This window comes from Notamacropus eugenii, chromosome 3 (genome assembly GCF_028372415.1).
Source record: "Notamacropus eugenii isolate mMacEug1 chromosome 3, mMacEug1.pri_v2, whole genome shotgun sequence".
Classification (NCBI taxonomy): Eukaryota; Metazoa; Chordata; class Mammalia; order Diprotodontia; family Macropodidae; genus Notamacropus; species Notamacropus eugenii.
In genome coordinates, this window is record NC_092874.1 from 94,629,727 (window position 1) to 94,644,426 (window position 14,700).

Below are 14,700 nucleotides of genomic sequence, written 5' to 3' on the forward strand. Positions count from 1 at the left end.
AAGGAATTCTGGGTTAGAGATAAACATGAGTGGAGGAAGAGGAAATGACTATATTTAAAAGGACAACTGTTGCTTCCTTTTTCAGATAAAACCAATGTATTCTACTTAAAACTATACTAAATTATCACAAGGGGGAAAGAGGGGACTTTCATGACTGGAGGGAGGGGTTTGAGCAGGAGGGGAATGTAGGAATGCCATAAAAAAAAGCAGCAAGACACTTTTTAAAATACACAGGAGGAGACAGAGAAAAGCAGAGATAAATGGCTAATACTGTGTTCAATTTAATGTAGACTTAAAACCAAACAAGATCTGGAGATAATGGAGAACTTTCACAGGCTGCCTGTAAACACTCTGGACAAATGTTAGCCTGGATTTTCTAATGCACGTGGCCCAAAAACCATATGTCTGTCTCCACTGCAAAGGTTTTGAGTGCATAACTCTCCCCAAATGCTCCAATTCTTTAAGTGGCCAAGAGCAAACAATGTGTCAGTGACTTGAATCAGCCAGTGTATTTCTTGACCCTCTGTAGCCAGATGATGTTTCCTAACGTTCCTCTCCCAGGGAGCTTCCCGAGGCCATGAAACTGCCCTGGAGAGGGCCCTGCCCAGGCTGCGGAGGCATCCAGTTACCAGTGTTCCTGGTGAACAGTTTCTTTAATTGGGGCTCCTGCTTGGCCTAGAAATGTTTAGTCTAGGGATTTTTTCAAGAATTATTTTCATTGTCTTAGGATTTCTCCTCCTGGGCTCTCACAGTGGCTCTTGTACAGGGCATCGAGTCTCAGGGATCGAAAGGGCTGTGGCCAGAAAGCAGAGAGAAAGCTGGGCTTCCATACTTTGTACCAATCTTTTCAACTCTCTTTCCTGTATCCCAGAGGCCCTCATTGCGGTTCATCAGCTGAACACCTCTTTGTCAAGAAAAACTGTGATTCAGGCAAAGGTTCCCTTGAGTACCTCCTTCCCCCCAATCATTTCCTCATCTCTCACTTCTCGCTGTGGTGCACAGAGTCTCAGGCTGCAGTTCTGGCTGTCCAGATTTCCTTTGGTCCAGCTCTCTGATCTCACCTGCCTTCCCTGACCCTGTATGAACCTATTCCTTCACTCCTTCCCGACACCCCCACAAAACCCATTTCTCTCCTGTGTTCCCTGTCTTCTTGTTGGTATGAAGCCTTTTTGCATCCCCTTTGGCAAGTTGATGAAACCTATGGGCACCTTCTCAAAATAATGTTTTTAAGCACATAAAATAAAATGGAGTTAGTCAATAAGCATCTTCTGTGTACCAGGCACATAGTGCTAAGTGAGGGGAATACACATTCAAAAAAGACAGTCCCTGATCTCAAAGACCATACAATCTAATGCAGGGAAAGCAATACAAGAAGCAGGAAAGGGGGCAAGAGGGGACCACAGGAGGGTACTTGGCACCGGCATAAGGAGATATTTGTGAAACTGAAACCAAGCAGAGCAGCCAATAGCAAGTGAAGTTTCCCATAATGGAAGTCAATTATACTGAAGTGTAGTTATATAGATAATTTTAAAATAACAAGTTCAAATTAGAAAATAAGTTCACAGCCCTCCCCCCGTTAAGAATCCCTATTTTCAGGCTAGTCTCTGCATTAGTGTGAAGAAAACTATTAATAAGTTCATGTGTTACCCTCCAGGGTAACATAAGTACATTTTTAAAAAGCTATCAGGAAATAATGACCATTCCTAAAGAAAATTTTGGGGCAGCTAGGTAGTGCAGTGAATAGAACGCCAGACCTGGAGTCAGGAAGTTCAAATCTGGCCTCAGATATTTACTAACTGTGTGACCCTGAGCAAGTCACTTCACCCTGTTTGCCTCAGTTTCCTCATCTGTAAAATGAGGCACTGGGGGAGGGGCAAAAGATATTTGGATCTTGGTGGTCCTTAAGTGAGGCCTGCCCCACCCATTTATGTCAAGGGAGGAGGCCCTGAGAGCCCCTCAGGGAGGTAGGAATGGGATCAGCTGACTTAGGTCACGGCATCACCCTCCACCTCAGTAACAGACTGGTAAATGAATGGTAAATTCTAGGCAGTGGTGTTTTCAGTGCCATGGTGGCTCAGTGGATAGAGTAGTGGGCCTGGAATCAGGAAGACCTGAGTTCAGATGTAGTCTCAGACACTTACTATCTAGATGAACCTGGGCAAGTCACTTAACCTCTGTCTGCCTCAGGTTCCTCAACTATAAAATGGGGATAACCTTCCCAGGGTTACTGTGAGTAGCAAATGAGATAATACATATAAGGTGTTTAGCACAGGTTGTGATACACAGTAGGCATTTAATAAATGCTTGCTCCCTCCCTTCTTCCCATGGTCTCCAAAGTGGGATGTATAAGACAATCCATTGGGTTGAGGGAAGAAAATAGGGGACCTTCTTTGTTTAAATATGAGAGAATGAATTTAAGCTTTAATAATATTTGACATATGGTTGACAATGGCACCCTCACTGTCAGTCACGTCATGGTCAGCAGGATATCCTGAGGGAAGAAGGAGGTCTATAACATGATCAGGTTAAGGGGTGCTATCACTTGGTTCACTTTGAGCCTATGTTGATACTTTGCCAGGTTCTCCCCATCCCCAGACCATTGGCCTGGCCCCCTAGTTATCACCATGGAAAGCAACACCTATGCAGGTGCAGTATTGCTACCTACACCCCCCTCCCCAATTTAGTAGCCAGGAAGACCAAAAGAGAAAGCTCTAGACAACAAAGTTCTTGGCTTTGTCCAGCAGTTCAAAATCAGAAATAGATATTATTTTGTCAGTGGAAACAGTAGCTTTAGCTTTGCTGCTGCATTGCAAGGACCATGGGACCTTGCCATCTCCTGTCTCTATGGAGTGACCCCTATTAGAATGGGAGCTTCTTGGGAGCCCGGGTTCCACTTCTCGTTTGCGTACCCAGAACTTTGGTGCTTTGCACATCACAAGGGTTCAGAAAATGCTTTTTCTTTCATTCATTCGTTACAGTTTTCATGTGCTCAGTTAAGTGGCTTTACAGATTATGTGATCTCATTTTAACTACACTGACTCTCACAAGAAGGCCAAGTGGCTTAAAAAGACTCCTGCAAAGAAATGAGAAATTAAAGACAAGTACCTTAGTGCTAGAATGGTTGGCAGGACATTTCTACTCCTAGTGTGATCACTTTGTGAGCCACATTTAAATAAATTACTTTGAAAACATTGTCATCTCTCTTTTTAATGTCTGTTTTCTGTATATTTTGTAATGTACATAATATACTAGTCTAGCAATATGTATATAATACATAGACATGAATTGAGAAAAAATAAAAATGAAATGTAAAAAATAAATATACCAATGTTTGGGGTTCCTTACTGATGGCATGTCTGATCAGAAAGAATGGAGCAGGCTGCGCTCCAGTGGGGCTGACCTCTCTCCCTCTTCTCTCCTCTCTTGCAGCTGGTGAATCGGCACTTGTACTCAGGAAGTGCGGACAGGACGGTGAAGTGCTGGCTGGCAGACACTGGGGAGAGTGTGCGCACGTTCAGGGCCCACAAGCACAGCGTGAGTGCCCTCAAGTATCACGCCGGCACCCGTAAGTGGCCCCTCTTTCCGGCTCTCCCCTCCAGTAAGCAGCCTGGGCTGTCCTCTTTTCACAGAGGGAGGTAGTAAAACACTTCGGAATCTGGGCATTCCCTTTGTTAGACCTGGCAATCTCAGACTCTTGGCAATCAGGCGACTCCTGGGATGGGGAACCTGCGGGACCTAGAGGGTCTCAGGTGGACTCCTGGCTGCAGGTTCCCCACCCCTGGCCACTCTGCAGACACTTTGTAATTAGAAGGTGGAAGCGTACCGAATACAATGCATAATTTCAGAATAATTACAATTCCATATAATAGAATGGTGGGAAGTGGAAAGAATAACCGGACTTTGAATCAGGAGGCAAATCTTGCCTCTGATCGCCTAAGAGTAGTGGGAGTTTAGGCACATCGCTATGACCTCTGACCCTCAGTTTCTCCTGTAAAATGATGCAATAATAAATCTTAGGCTGCCTACCTCACAGGGTAGTTGTGAAGAAGCCATTCTATAAACCTTAGAGGTGCTATGAAATGTATATTTATATTTTATATGAATTTTATGTATTATATACATTTTAAATGTTAGTTTATATTTTATATGAATTTTATATTATATACACATACTTTATATATCTATACAAATATGTTATGACTACCCAGGTATTTTTATATCCAATCATTGTTTCCTGTTCTTAATCAGTTACTCTTTGGGGGAGGAAATAAACTGGAAGTCTTTCTTGTTCATCACCATCCTCTGCACAAACTTGCCATCTACCTCCCAGCAAGTGGTAAGAAGCTCCTATGGTGTGTTCCCCTTGCCCCTATATGGCTAAAGGAGTTAGGTGGCAACTTGAGTAGGCCTCTGAATCTGGAGTCGGGAAGACCTGAGTCTAAATCCAACTAGCCTCTATCTGCCTCAATTTCCTCATCTGTAAAATGAGGATAATAATAGCCCCTACCTCCCAGGGTTGTTGTGAGGATCAAATGGGATATAATTTGTAAAATACTTTGCAAACCTTTAAGGGTTGTACAAATGTTAGCTAAAATTGTTGTTGTTATTATTTGCATTAAATATTTAAATGTGAAAGTAACCTTGGGGATCATCCAGTCCAGCCCTCTCATTTTACATGTAAGGAAACTGAGGCCTAAAGAGGTTAAGTGATTTGCCCAAGGTGACACAGGTAGTAAATGGCAGAGCCACCATTTGAACGCAGAACCTCTGACTTCATCACCTTCTCCAGTGTATCATGCTGTCACCCCATCTTGACCACGGCAGAACACAATTAGGATTTCTGCATGTTCTGAACTCTCAAGTTGAAAAGAACTAGACGAGGATAGAATTTTCATGATTCAAGATTGGACAGAGAAGTGTCAGTATCCTCAGGGCTCCCAAAGGAAACAGCCATTTATTAAGCACCAATTACATGCCAGGCACCATCCTCAGTGTTTTACAAGTTCATCTCATTTGATCTTCACAACAACCATAGGAAGTAAGCATTATTAACATATCCATTTCACAGATGAGGAAACTGAGGCAGACAGAGGTTGAGTGACTTGTCCAGTTGGTCTCAAAGTCTATACTTGAAGCCAGGTCTTCTGACTTCATGTCTGACATGGTCCTCAACCTCTGGAATTTTTCATAGCTTGCCTCTGAAAATCTGTCAAACCAACCACCTGTTCAATATGTACATCACAGACCACACATCCCCTATTTGGGATGGGGTCCTCAAGCCCATCTGAAATATTTTCGTTCTGCTGTTCCTTTGTCTCCCTCCATCCAAAGTCAGTCCTCCAACCCTGTCCCTCTTCTACCTCATCCCTGTTTTCCTAACACCTGTTACAGCCTCTCAGGTTCCCTGCAAGATGTCTGGCTAGACAGAAAAATGACCTTTGAGGTACACCTGTGAAAGTTCCTGCCCCCCCGGGAGAAGAATAAGGAGGCTGCTGATGAGGTGACAGAGGAATCAGAAAATCTATTTTCACAGTCAGAGGTGCAGAGGTGTCAGATACTGAGTGTACGAGAATAGAACTCAGACTGTTCTCAAGAGGCGGGGGATCTGACACAGAAAAAGATAAATTGTTCTTTTCTCCTTCCTGTGTCACAGCCGGTAGATATGATTGAAACTCTGCTCCCAAACCCTAGTTTAAAAATCAGAACACTCGGCTCCCAGAAGCCATTTGGACAGCTTATAAGGAACCAACTTTATGGCCGTAAATCAGATGCACCTTCAGCTGCTTCATGTCACCCCGCTTCCCCCGACAGCACCAGTACCAGTGTCCCATCCATGGTCCCTGTAGCGTGAAGCAAACCTCACTGTCTTTATCCATGATCTTTGTGGATAAAGAAACCACTGGATTGGATCTTTAAAATAAAGACCTAAATAAGCCCAGCCCTTTCACATCCCATCTCTGGTCCTGGTGTAGGAGGCACAGAATTCTGTGTTCAGCCAACACTGATGTGGTACCAAATAGATCTTGGTGCTTGGTCAGTTTCTGGGTTGGTTTTTCCGGGAGTGAGAGGAAGGAGGAGTGAAGGATGTTTGATGTACACTCCCTTCTCTTCTCTGCTATTAAAATACTGCTTGTCCTTCAAGGCTCAGTTCAAGTGACTGGGTATAGAAGTGAGAAGTAAGACAAGAAACCGTGTCTTCTGATTGTTTGTGTGGAACCTTCCTCGTTATATCATGATGCTTTTCGTGTCTAGGATAGTTAAGTGCTAATGTGTCACATTCATATAGCCCTGTGTGGGGCAGAGGAGTCTCCCCATAATAAAGTCTGTGGGGATGGAGTCTCAGAGGAACTTGGTTCAGATCCTAACTTTTCTGTTGTTCAACCGTTTCAGTCATGTCCAACTCTTTGTGACCCCATTTGGGGTTTTCTTAGCAAAGATACTGGAGTCCCACTTTCTCCTTCTTCAACTCATTTTACAAATGAGGAAACTGAGGCAAACAAGATTAAATGACTTGCCTAGGGTCACTCAGCTAGTAAGTGTCTGAGACCAGAGCTGAACTCAGCAAGAGGAGACTTCCTGATTGCAAATCCAATGCTCTATCTACTGTGCCACTTAGCTGCCCTTTCTATTACTACTCTTACCATATTTATACTAGTGTGTGACTGGGGGCCCAAGATTCCTTATCTGTAAGATGAAGGTGTTAGACTAGATGTTCTTTAAGGCCTAGCTAGGTGGGGAAGGGAGGAGCATGGTGAGCATGGGAGACCCAATTATATCCCCATTGTGCAGATGAATAAGATTTTTTATCTACACTATTTAAGGAAACTGCAACCCATTCTCACATTTCCTTCTGGCACAGTTGCTAGAAGGGTAGGCTAGAAGTAGGAAGAGACAGGGATCTAATCCAATCCAAACCAACAAGCATTTATCAAGCCCCTGCTTTGTGCAAGGTTCCAGTGCCAAGGTGATTTTCTAAAGTCACATCAGAGTAGTAATAGGTGGTGCAGTGGATAGAGTATTGGGTTTGTAATCAGGAAGACTCCTTTGGGATTTGAGTTCAAATATGGCTTCAGACACTTACTAGCTGGGTGACCCTGTGCAAGTCACTTAACCTTGTTTGACTCAGTTTGCTCATCTGTAAAATGACAGTGCGTTTGTGCCTTCATTTATATTCTGGCACGTTAGTAAGAACTTCATAAGTGCTTATTTTTTAAATTTTTTGTTTTGTTCATTTTATAATATAAAATTTTGAGTTCCAAATTTTCTCCCTCTCTTCCTCCCCTTTCCCTCCCCCATGGAAAAAAAAGGAAAGAAATTAAAAATAATATGCTTTGATCTGTATTCAGACTCCATCAGGTCTTTCTTTGGATATAGATAGCATTTTCCAGCATGAGTCTTTTGGACTTATCCTAAATCACTGTACTGCTGAGGAGAGCTAAGTGTACCCTCATAGTGGGTCACTGTACAATGTTGCTGTTACTATGTACAATATTCTCCTGGTCCTGCTCACTTCACTTTGTATCAGTTTATGTAAGTCTTTCCAGGTTTTTCTGAAATCTGCCTGCTTGTCATTTCTTACGTAGCATAATCGTTTAGTAAATTCTTGCTGACTGACTGGGGATACAAAGATACACAAAAACCAGTTCTTGCCTTCAAGGACTTTTCATTTTACTAGCATAATACAGACATCTAGTTAATATATACAATGTAACAGATATGGTATATGTAACAAGTGTACGTATATCACATATACATATGATAATTTGAGGCTGAAGTGAGCACTCACAACCAGGGGTTAGGAAAGCCTTCCTTAGGTGGTGGCGCCTGAGCTGAGCCTTGAGTAAAACTGAATTTTTGTCATGTTGCCCTCACAGAGGTGAGAGGAAGGAAGTGGCATAGGTTGACAGCAGACACAAAAACATGAAACTGGGAAATGGAATCCCAAGTCTGATGACTAGTAAGTAAGCCCTTTTGTCTGGACCACAAAGCGAGGGGAAACGATATATAATAAATCTGAAAAAGGCAGCTGGAATCAAATTATGAAAAGTGAAACTGAAGTCTGTATGTTTTCCATGGGGCAATAGGAAACCACTGATAGAGGATTATTCCTATTTTATTTTTAAATAAATTTTCATTTATTTTTAACATCAATTTAAAAAATTTTTTGCATTCCAAATTCTCCCTCCTGCCTGCCTGCCTCTCTCCCCCATTCATTAAGAAGGCAAGCAGTATGATATCAATTATACATGTGAAATTATATAAATCCTATTTCCATATTAGCCATATTGCAAAAAAAAAAAAAGCAAGAAAAAAGTGAAAAAAATCATGCTTTAATCTGCATGCATACTTTATCAATGCTCTTTCTCTTTCTGGAAATGGATAGGATTTTTTTATGAAGAGTCCTTTGGAATTGCCTTAGATCATTGTATTGATCAGAATAACTAAGTCTTTTGCAACTGATCATCCTTATAACATTGCTGTTACTCCACACAGTATTCTCCTGGTCCTGCTCACTTCACTTTGCGTCAATTCATTGAAGACTCCCCAGGTTTTTTGAAACTATCCTGCTTGTCATTTCTTATAGCACAATAACATTCCATCACAATCTTATACCACAATTTGTTCAGCCATTCCCCAACTGATAGGTATCTCCTCAATTTCCAATTCTTTTCCACAACAAAAAGACTTGCTGTAAATATTTTCATACATATAGGTGCTTTTTCAGTTTCTTTGGTTTCTTTGAGTTATAGATCTAGTAGTGATATTGCTGGGTCAAAGGGCTTTCTTTATAGGTATGGTTTTAATAGCCCCTTGGGCATAGTTCCAAATTGTTCTCCGGAGTGGTTGGATCAATTCACAACTCCACCAAGAATACGTTAATGTCCCAATTTTTACACATCCCCTCCAGCATTTGTCATTTTACTTTTCTGTCACATTAGCCAATCTGATAGTGTGAAGGGATACCTGAGAGCTGTTTAAATTTATATTTTTCTAACCAATAGTGATTTAGAGCATTTTTTCACAGAACTAGCGATAGCTTTGGTTTCTTCTGAACACTGCTTGTTCGTATCCTTTGACCCTTTGACATGGGGAATGGGTCTCATTTCTATACGCCTGTTTAACTGATGGAGAAACTGAGGCCTGGAGAGAGGCAGAAGCCTTCTTGCCATCCAGGTATAGTGTGTTGTTGGTCTACACCTCCATGTGTTTGTTTGCAGTGTTTACAGGCAGTGGGGACGCCTGTGCCCGAGCATTCAATACCGAGTCTGGTGTGCTGCAAAGGGTATTCCGGGGCCACACCTTCATCATCAACTGCATCCAGGTAGGGCCAACAGACCTTCCAGGTGTGGAAGCCTATTGATACGGTTCTTAGAGGGTAGAGAAAAACTGAGTTTGGGGTTTACTTCAGCCTTAGAAACAATTTATCATCCTCCACTTTGAGCCCCATAATCCCTCACAGACCCCCATCCTTGTTTTTTTTTATTTAATCCATTAGTGTATTAGTGTATTAACCCCTGAAGCTATGGCTTTGATGCATGAAGGTATAGATTTCTTTTAGGGATGTGTTGTGAGTTTTTATTGGGAACTTGTGGGAGTGAGGTGGATACAAGTAGATGTAGAGATAGTGCTTTAGATATTACCATCAGTTTTATGGTTCATTCTACCAAATGCCCTGGTGTACAACTCTTAACTTCTCTTTCTTTCCTTTTGTTTGGAAATAGTGAAGGGCTCTTTCACTTCTACTGCTCCTGTGTTTTTGTATTTGTAATTGATAAGATATAGCATGGTATTGTATGATACATTACTACATATAATTATAATATGTTTATATCTTGTAGAATTCCATGACTATAATGGGTGCAGGATGGGAGATTTGTGTTAGAGTGGACTAAACAGGTGATGGGGAGGGGTATGCAATGTCTACAAGCAATAGTAGACCTTAGGATCCTAGCTGTTGAGTAAGAAGGAACCTCATCTAATACAAACCCTTCATTTTATACATAGGGAAACTGAGGCCCAGAGAGTTAAGAGCCTTGCCCAAGGTTACATAGGTAGCAAATCACCTAGGTAGGTTGTGCAATTGAAAGGAGATAAATTGAGACAGGAACGCTGATGACTCCTTTGGGATACTACCACTCCTCTCACTGTGGGGAGAGAAAGATACTCAAATTAGTTATGTCCTACATTTACCTTTTCGCTGGTTTTTAAAGGACCTGGATTCAGATCCCATCTCTGCCCCTTACTGCATGTGACCATAAGCAAAGCACTCAGTCTTATTGGTCTTCTGAAGAGTAAGGGGATTGCACTAAACAATCTCTGGGGTCCCTTCCAACCCTAGATACATCATCCTCTTCTCCCTAATTGTTTAATGTGCACCATATTGGCTCTGGCTGATGGTGGTTGACCTGGGCAAAATGAAAGAAGGGTAAACCTTTTATTCAAGACTACCCTATTAAAATGCAAATATCAGAGAGGGCTTTCATCTTAACCCATTACCCCCTAATATTTTAACTAATAGTTAGCATAGAATTTTATTTCTTAATGCTTTTTCAGATAACATTTTAGTTATTCTCACTAATCCTTTACTTAACAGTTAACTATTTCATTCCTAGCTAACAACTTAGTAGTTAATCTCTTGGCAAGGGTTGCTTGTCAGTAAGCTGTGAATAAGCTTGTGGAACTGAAGAATCAGTCAACAACAGCATTTATCAAGCACCTACAACGTGCCAGGCTTTGTACTTAGTACTAGGGATACAAAGAAAGACAAAACAAAGCAATACAAACAAACCAAAAACACAGAAGGCAGTTCGCAGGTCAAAGAAAGCCCCTGATGACAAGGCAGATTGCAAAACTGGAGTTTGGTCTAGCTCACAATCTTATTAAGAGACAGCTTTGCCCAGCAGCTCAGAATCATCTGACACTTGTCAATCTACCCTTGGTGTATTTAGTTCAATTCCACAGATCCTTGGTGTGATCCTCTATATTTGGAGGGTGAGTCACAAGGGACATGTTCTGTGCCCTCAAGGAGCTTATCATATAATCAGGGATGTAAAACATTACATATATATACACACACACACACATACATACATATATGTATAACATGCATATATACACATATGTATGTGTATATACACATACACACACAGGTATATCCAGATCATTAGTCTGCACTGTTAGAGGGAGTACTTCGAGGAGATCAGAGACCACTGAAGTAGGATCACAGAATCATAAAAGTACCAAAGAAGCACATTGGATTGACCTGAGTACTCTTCTCAATGTACGAATCTGGCCACGTCACTCCCTTTTCTCAGAAGTGTTAAGAGGCTCCCTATTGCCTATGAAACAAAATATCAACTCCTTGTCCTGACATTGAAGGTCATCCACATTCTGACTCCAATCTGCTTTTCCATTTGTATTTCCTGTTACCACTCTGCCTCCGTGTATTCACATGGCCATCTACCATGCAGGGAATGCACTGCTTCCTCATTTCTACTTACGGGAATTCTCATCCTTCAAGGACTAGATCGTGTCATGCCCTTCGTGACGTGAACGCAACCTCTCTCTCCTCATACTACAGTACTTTGCCTGAAACTCTCTTTTGCTCTTATAACATTTTGCCTTATATGATACTTATTTGGGTGCCTACTGTGTCCTTCCTATCTCACTTAAGCTTTAACTAGGTCAGGACAACAGGAGCTCTTCCTAGGGTGCTAAAATTTAGAGGATATAAATAATCTAAAATTTAGAGGATATAAATAATCTAAAGATGGTGCAATTAAAAAATTTGTTAGGTTTATATTTTGACAAATCCTCATATTATTTTTACATCATGAGTTTCCAAGTCAATTTGAGGACAATTTTCATTCTTTTTGTTCCACTTACGACAGTTGCTAGGTTTATAAAACCCTGTTCCCCCGGACTACATTCATAACTTTGTTGGCAGAGACTATATCCATGTTCCATTTTTGTATCTCTAGTATCCAGCAGTCTTACATATATAAACTGTTTAATAAATGTTGGTTTACTTGACTTGATGCTGTATCACTCGATTCCCTCATCATGGTATAGAACCGAGAATTTGCAGGATTTCTATCCCCTACCCTAACGCTCCCCCTCCCCCCAGTCCCATCCTGTCCTGTGTGCTTCCTAGTATTCTGAACTCAGGCTGAGCAGGATGAAATATGACCATGTTATTTCAGGTTCACAATGAGGTGCTCTACACAGCCTCCCATGATGGCACACTGAGGATCTGGGACATTCATGGAGTCTGCAAGCAAAATTTGCGTAACCGCCCCAAGAGGGAGATGCTGGCCCAGAACCGCAGTACCCCCAAAAGGAGCCTCTCTCAGCTCTTCAACAACAAAGTTGGATGCACAGTAACTCCACCCCAGGGTGGGGAGTGTGAGACCATTGAGCTGCTGTGACTAGGGAGTATAGAAGGGACTTTAGTTAGCCATTGTTGCTAAAAACCAAGCTGTCCTGTTACTGGGCAGAAGGGAAGACTAGATGGTCCCAAGCTTGGAGAATTTTGAAGTTGCTCACAGTGAATGTTTGAAAATCCATTTCCTTGATGAGCTCAGGAAATTGAATGCCCTGTGGTCTTATTTCATGTAGGTCATGATGGTGCAGAAACCCAATCTCCTTGGTTCATGTGCCTCTGGGACTTATGGCTGGGACTGACAAAGGAACCCTGCAGGACTAGTTCTCTCTGTATGCTTATTATCATATAAGTGTAATTTTAAACTATTTTTTAAAAATTCCTCTCTGCAACCAGCTGCTGCCCAGCACTACAGCCCTGTTCTCAAGGAAACAAGAAATGAAGAGAAAAGCAAGATGATTCTGCCTTTACTACATTATCTGGCAAGGGATGAGGTGACACAGGTTACACTTTGGCTTTGAGAATTGTTTCCTTTTTTCTCTTCTCCCTCCATCTTCCCCGTTTTCTTCCCCTGCCTCATCTCCAGTTCTTTTCTCCACGTATTTTCTCCAATTCCTCTCCTTTTCTCATTTTCCCTCCTCTCATTTCCTTTGCCTATTTGTCACTATCAATTTCTCACTCTGTCTTTCCCTTCTCTCCGTCTGTTTCTCCTTCTCCTCTCTCCATTTCTCTCACCTTCCCCCAATATACACACATTACCACAATGAATAACCAAGAGAAAGGTTGCTGAGAATACAAGATTAAGCCTTTCTTATGGGCAAGACTGGCTGCTACTCCTTAGACACTTTAGCTTGGCAAACCCCCTGCCTCAAGAAAGAGAACCATTGAGCCATGGATATGTATGTGATCAGTCATTTTTCCATTTTGTCAGTTTTCCGTGAAGAGGACTTGGTAGAGAACTGAAATACATATTGTTTCTTAGCCATGTTCTCCTAATGTGCATTTCTTGATTTAATCTGTAGAACTACAGGACTAAGTTCTGTTTTACGCAGAGGACTATAGTAATAAACACAGGTGAGGAAGGCTGGGTGGTATGATGGCTTTGGAGTTTCTTCTCTCACACTGACACCCCAAATGACCTTGGACAAGTTAACTTTTCTGAGCCACAGGCTCCCAGTTCGTAAAAGTAGATGAATCAGGCCACGTGCAATCACAGGAACCTTAAAAATCGTTTAAAATAGTGGAGTCAAACTCCAGTAGAAACAAGGGCCACTGAACTTTAAGGACATACTATATTTTATTCTATTTTTATTTATCTTATGTTTATCATTTTTATAATATATTGAATATTTCCCAATTATGTTTTAATCTATGGGTTTGACATCTCTGCTTTAGACCAACACAGGGGGAAATAGAAGCCCAGAGAGAAGTCCAAGGTCACAACATGATTTAAGTGACAATTAAAAACCTAGATTTCTCCTGGCTTTCCATCGTACTATTCAACGGTCCCTAATATCCCTTCTGGCTCTAAAATTATATTTTGTGATACCTTCCTCCCAATCTCCTCAGTTTGGAGCACTATTTGGCTTGGACTGATTCTTATCCCTTAGAATGGAATGTCTCATTTGTTATGCTTTAGCTACAAGATCAGGATTGCTCTTAGCTTGATGCCTGGGTAGTTCTCCCAGGACACCCAATTCTGCCTGGCCTATACGAGGGATTGTGTGTGGGTGTCTGGAGTACCTACTTAACTCATTTGTAAACTGTCCACACAACCGTGGTCCTCTAATTCATGCAAGTTACTGGAGGGTTGATTTGTTTGGGTGATGTGGACATATAAACAAGGTCTGGAGGACCATGTATGATGACTACTAAATGCAGGAGGAAGTGAAAGCCTGTAAAAATAGGGGGTAAGCCCTATAGCTTCCCAATTTGGGATGGAGGGCTTCTCTGTTATGTGGGGAGTTGAGAAATAATGAAATACTCTCAGAGTTTTTGACTTTGCACCTGATGGGAAGACAGCTAGGTGGGCCCCAGGCTCTTCTCCAGGGTCCTCAGTTAACCACTTTAATACAACAACGTGGCAAAAGTGGGTCATACAAACATAATCCCAACCTTCAAAGAAATCTGGAACCTAATTGAGAAGTTTCAGTGTACTCATCAGTAGATTTAAATCATGCAGGATATTACTGGATGAATATGTTAGGGTTTAGGGCAGAAAGATCTTTGAGGGTCAGAGTAACTGGGGAAGGCTTCATAAAGGAAATGGGCTTTAAAGAACTGGTAGGATTTGAAGACAAGGGACGGAGGAGAAGGGG

At 41.7% G+C, this 14,700-nt stretch overlaps 1 protein-coding gene across 4 annotated transcripts in view; it reads left to right on the top strand.

Annotated features, from left to right (window-relative positions):
• WDR86 (WD repeat domain 86) overlaps positions 1–13,363 on the top strand; it is a 52,953-nt gene extending 39,590 nt beyond the window's left edge. For all 4 annotated transcript variants that reach the window (XM_072652190.1, XM_072652189.1, XM_072652187.1 and 1 more), the window contains exons 5-7: positions 3,430–3,565; positions 9,219–9,322; positions 12,204–13,363. In XM_072652190.1, coding sequence (XP_072508291.1) covers positions 3,430–3,565; positions 9,219–9,322; positions 12,204–12,428 — 465 coding nt within the window. In that variant the 3' untranslated portion in view covers positions 12,429–13,363. The remainder of the gene's footprint in view (positions 1–3,429; positions 3,566–9,218; positions 9,323–12,203) is intronic.
• The last annotated feature ends 1,337 nt before the right edge of the window (positions 13,364–14,700 follow it).